Here is a 4,965-nt window from a genome sequence, read left to right on the forward strand (position 1 = left end):
TCCAGGTGTCTGCTTACAATACATAAGCTAGTTGTGTCTATTCACTGTCCCACGGTGTAATGTGGTTTGTTTTTCCTTTGCACTTTACGTGAAATCCTACAGCTCAGAAGCCATGATGTAGGTGGTTCTCAACTTACAATCGTTGGTTTCGTGACCGTTCCAAGTTACAACTGCACTGGCTTATGACCGGTTTTCACACCTACGACCATTCTAGCCTCCCGATGGTCACATGATCAAAATTTGGGTGCCTGCTAGCTGGCATGTATTTATGATAGTTGCACTATCCTGGGGGGTCACATGATCACCATGTGTAAACTTCCCAGCCAGCTTCCAACAAGCCAAGTTAATGAGAAGCCAGATTCACTTAATTCCTCGCTGGCTTAGCAATATTCAATCAAGAGAGCCACACTTTACATGTGATGGGGAAGACCTGGATTCAAATCAATCATTTACCCTATGTAGTTGGTGTCTAGACCCGGGTAGGCAACCTTGGCTCTTTTATGACTTGTGGACTTCAACTCCCAGAATTCCTGAGTCAGTTCTGGGAGTTGAAGTCCACAAGTCATAAAAGAGCCATGGTTACCTACCCTTGGCTAGACTACTGCAAGCCATCCTAACATGCTGTTCCTGTCTGGTTTTGCCTCTGGAGTCAATTAGCTGTAAATTTCTCCCCAGTAAATTAGCAACTGCACGAAATCTGATGGGAATGGTGGTTTGATCCAGTCTTCAAATTTTGCATCACCACCCCTCAGGGTTCAACAATTACAGGTAGTCCTCGGCTTACGACGCTTCGCTTAGTGACAGTTCCAAGTTACAACGGCACCGAAGTGAGTGATGACCCTTTTTCACACGGTTGCAGCCTCTCTGGTCACATGATCAAAATTCATACGCTTGGCAACTGGTCCATATTTATGACGGTCGCAGTGTCCTCCGGGGCTCACGTGATCCCCTTTGACGACCTTCCGACAAGCAAAGTCAATGGAGGAAGCCGGGTTCACTTAACGACTGGTTTACTAACTAAACACCTGCGGTGATCCACTTAACAACTGAGGCAAGAAAGGTCGTAAAATGGGTCAAAACTCACTTAAGAAATGTCTTGCTTGAGCACAGAAATCTGGGGCTCAGTTGTGATCGTAAGTTGAGGACCACCTGTATTAAGACTTGTTTCCGTCATGTTTCCTGTATCGGCACTCCAAGCGGGGCAAAGGTCTCTTCAGGCCAAACTGCCCCCTATTTTGCGGGCATCAGAACTTACCTATTTTGCAATTGGGCCCAATGACGCTGTTGGTTATGCAACATTTTTTGCCCACTGACGTTCCTTGCCCCACGAGTACGTTCTCTTCCAGCACGCTCTCCTGGCCCAGACTAACTTCAGCACCCCGGTAAATATTGTGGCGGGAATGAGTGCAGCTCTGCTTCCCGTTGATGAAGTTCATCTCTGGGGTTATGGGATAGACACAACGTTGCAGAATGTCCGAGGACACCGACTCGTACATCGACAAATTGGAAACAGAGGCGCCGTATTCTTCTGAGGTCACGTACATATGGATCTGGTTTCCAAGGACCTGAGGAACAGAGAAGGGCTATTAAGAAAGACCTCAAATTTTCTGGTATTCTGTGATTTTGTAAGGATCTCCTGCTCGAGCAAGGGGTTGGACTAGATGGCCCTCCGAAGTCCCTTCCAACCCTTCCACTGATTGTTCTCACTGTCAGGAATATTCTCCTTGGGATGTCATCTGGAACGTTACAAGTAGTTCAAGACTTACAACCATTTGCTTAGTGGCCGTTCAAAGTTACAACGGCACTGAAAAAGGGATGATGATGATGATGATGATGATGATGATGATGATGATGATGATAATAATAATAATAATAATAATAATAATAATAATAATAATAATAGTAATAGTAATAATAAAAGTTGGAAGGGACCTTGGAGGTTATCTAGTCCAACCCCCTGCTCAGGTAGGAAACCCTATACCATTTCGGACAAATGGTTGTCTAGTCTCTTCTTAAAAACTTCCAGTGTTGGAGCATTCACCGCTTCTGGAGGCAGGTTGTTCCACTGGTTAATTGTTCTAACTGTCAGGAAGTTTCTCCTTAGTTCTAGATTGCTTCTCTTCTTGATGAGTTTCCATCCGTTGTTTCTTGTCCTGCCTTCAGGTGCTTTGGAGAATAGCTTGACTCCCTTTTCTTTGGGGCAGCCCCTGAGATATTTATTGTCTTAATGTTTCACCTTGATGCTTTTGTCAATTGTAAGCAGCCTAGAATCACCTCTATGTGAGATGGGCGGCATGTAAGTTTAATAAATACATAAATTAATAATTTTTGTGCTATTGTGGCAGCCTGCAGGTTTAATGAATTATTATTGTTATTATTAAGGTGTCTTAGCTTCCGCAAATCATGAGGAATCAGTAAGAATCTGGTCTGGAATTTGGGTTTTTAAGAAGAGACTGGACAGCCATTTGTCTGAAATGGTATAGGATTTCCTGCCTGAGAAGGGGGTTGGACTAGATGAGTTACAAGGTCCCTTCCAACTTTATTATTATTATTATTCCCACTACATATTTACCTCTTCATTCACCAACAAGCCACGTACAAAGTCATCCCGAGTTTGATAATCAAAATTATCTGTAAACAGCTCGGTCACCTACAAGGGAAGAACAAAAAAGGTTGTTTTTCTAATACAACTTTAAATGTTATAATTGTGTCTGAAACAAGAGCGTCTCAACCTTTGGCACGAAGAACTATGAATGTGTCTCATTCAAAGTATAGACTGAAGTGCAAAAAAAAGGAACATGGAGGGCACAAGAGGGAGTCCTCAATTTAGAATACTTCATTTAGCGCCCATTCAAAGTTAACAGCGGCACCGAAAAAAAGTGACTTACATCTTTTTCATACTTACAACCGTTTCAGCATCAAAAATGGCAGCTGGCACGTGTTTACGAGGATTGCAGTGTCCTGGAGTCGTCCACCCAAGCATGGTTAAGCAAATTATAATTTGGCACGATGAAAGAATATAAGCAAGGTCTGCTTGTAATTCCCGATGCTTTTTGTACCACCTACCTGGGGAGAACAGATGCTAATATGGCAGTCCAGCAAATCGTTCCGCACTTGCACTTCTTCGACGTGGCTGTGAAACAAGCTCTAGAACAAACAAACAAAAAATACAGTGAAGACCTCCAACACTGGAAGTTTTTAAGAAGAGACTGGACAGCCATTTGTCCGAAATGGTATAGGGTTTCCTGCCTGAGCAGGGGGTTGGACTAGATGACCTTCAAGGTCCCTTCCAACTTTACTATTATTATTATTATTATATTCATTCGCTGCCAAAGCTACTCTCTGAGAGCTTGGAATGGGTCTCTTGAAGAGACTACTAGAATAGACCACGGGGGGGGGGGGAATCACATGACAGCCACCCAGGGCAATAGCAATTATATACCGCTTTGTAGTGCTTTACAGCCCCTCTCTAAACGGTTTACAGAATCAGCCTATTTGCCCCCAACCATCTGGGTGCTCATTTTACCGACCTTGGAAGGATGGAAGGCTGAGTCAACCTTGAGCGGGTCTGGATCGAACTGCTGGCAGTGGGTAGACTAGAAGACCTCCAAGGTCCCTTCCAACTTTATTATTATTATTATTATTATTATTATTATTATTATTATTATTATTATTATTATTGTTGTTGTTGTTGTTGTTGTTGTTATTATTATTATTATTACTATTATTATTAGTATCTGTTTTATCTCCTCATTTATATGGGCTTGTCTAACAAAATAGAGAATCAGTTGCACTTATAAAATCGTTTGTTAGTACTTGCATTCAAGCTGTCCCAAGAGGACAGTGAACCAAAACCCAAGCTTGCTACCTCTTAAAAGTACATTTTTATATTAATCCATCCATTAGTCCTACAGTGAGCATTGACAATCCAAGCCTGATCTAGAATGAACTGCCCAAGGCCGCCGGCCAATCCGAATTGATAACCAATTCCTAATCTATTAATACAGTGGAACCTCAGTACTTGTTAATTGGTTCCAGGAGATGATGGGTACAGAGAAATGACAAGCACCAAACAAATTTTTCCCATAAGGAATAATATAAAAAACCTGAATGCGTTCCCAAACCACATTTTAAGCCACTGTGTAAAAAGATAGGCTTTGTATATCATTGCTTGACATGAGAAATAAACCTGAAAATCTATATAAATAAAAATGTAAATGTTCGTTTGTTCAAAAATCTTAAATCTCCAAAAGTTCTTCACCGATTGCTTTGAAATTTTGACACAACGTTGCATTCGAATACGCGCGTGTTTTTATATACCTACTATTATATAGATGTCACACCTGTGACAGGTAAAAACATGCTTTTTTTGAAAAATAGCGCCATATGTTTGCTGAGTGAACGAGAGCCACAGCAATGCGTGGCTGGGTACAGTTAGTTAATAAATATTTAAATAAATTTTTTTTTTTAATCTGTACTGATGAGGGGAAATAAAGGTGCAAAAATACACAAAATGACCACAGAAACTAAGATAAGATGGCATGATTCCAGCTATTTCGGCTGGAAAGTGGAGCATGGAGGCAACCAACACCAACAATTTCTATCTTGCATGCCGCGTACCTAACAAGTATCGGTACAAAGTTTTCCCGTCAAAATGCAAATTTGACGAGTATTAAAGCAGCCAAATACCAAGGTGTGACTATACTGGGTCTTGAAAGGAACCATGCTGTTTTCTTAGCTATTAAATCAGTGTATCTCAAGCCAATTTATTATTATTATTATTATTTTATTATTATTTTAATTTCTATACCGCCCTTCTCCCGCAGGACTCAGGGCGGTGCACAGCATATTAAAACAGATATACATATCAATAAAAATAAAAACCCCTCTAAAACCAAATTAAAACCAAATATTCGAAGCTGTGTTCCAATTAAAATTATACTTAAAATCGTCCCTAAATAAAAT

The 4,965-nt window shown here is 40.9% G+C and overlaps 1 protein-coding gene across 1 annotated transcript in view; it reads right to left on the reverse strand.

The window, feature by feature from the left end:
* Positions 1-4,965, reverse strand: part of LOC107297286 (translation initiation factor eIF-2B subunit epsilon-like) — a gene marked incomplete at its 3' end in the record, with an annotated part of 20,820 nt that overhangs the window by 888 nt on the left and 14,967 nt on the right. Inside the window, exons 5-7 of the mRNA XM_015826648.1 lie at positions 3,067-3,147; positions 2,573-2,650; positions 1,256-1,565 (exon numbers count right to left, since the gene is read on the reverse strand). Of these exons, the coding sequence (XP_015682134.1) occupies positions 1,256-1,565; positions 2,573-2,650; positions 3,067-3,147 (469 nt within the window). The remainder of the gene's footprint in view (positions 1-1,255; positions 1,566-2,572; positions 2,651-3,066; positions 3,148-4,965) is intronic.

This window comes from Protobothrops mucrosquamatus, unplaced genomic scaffold, assembly GCF_001527695.2.
Source record: "Protobothrops mucrosquamatus isolate PMUCROS unplaced genomic scaffold, P.Mucros_1.0 scaffold3220, whole genome shotgun sequence".
NCBI lineage: Eukaryota > Metazoa > Chordata > Lepidosauria > Squamata > Viperidae > Protobothrops > Protobothrops mucrosquamatus.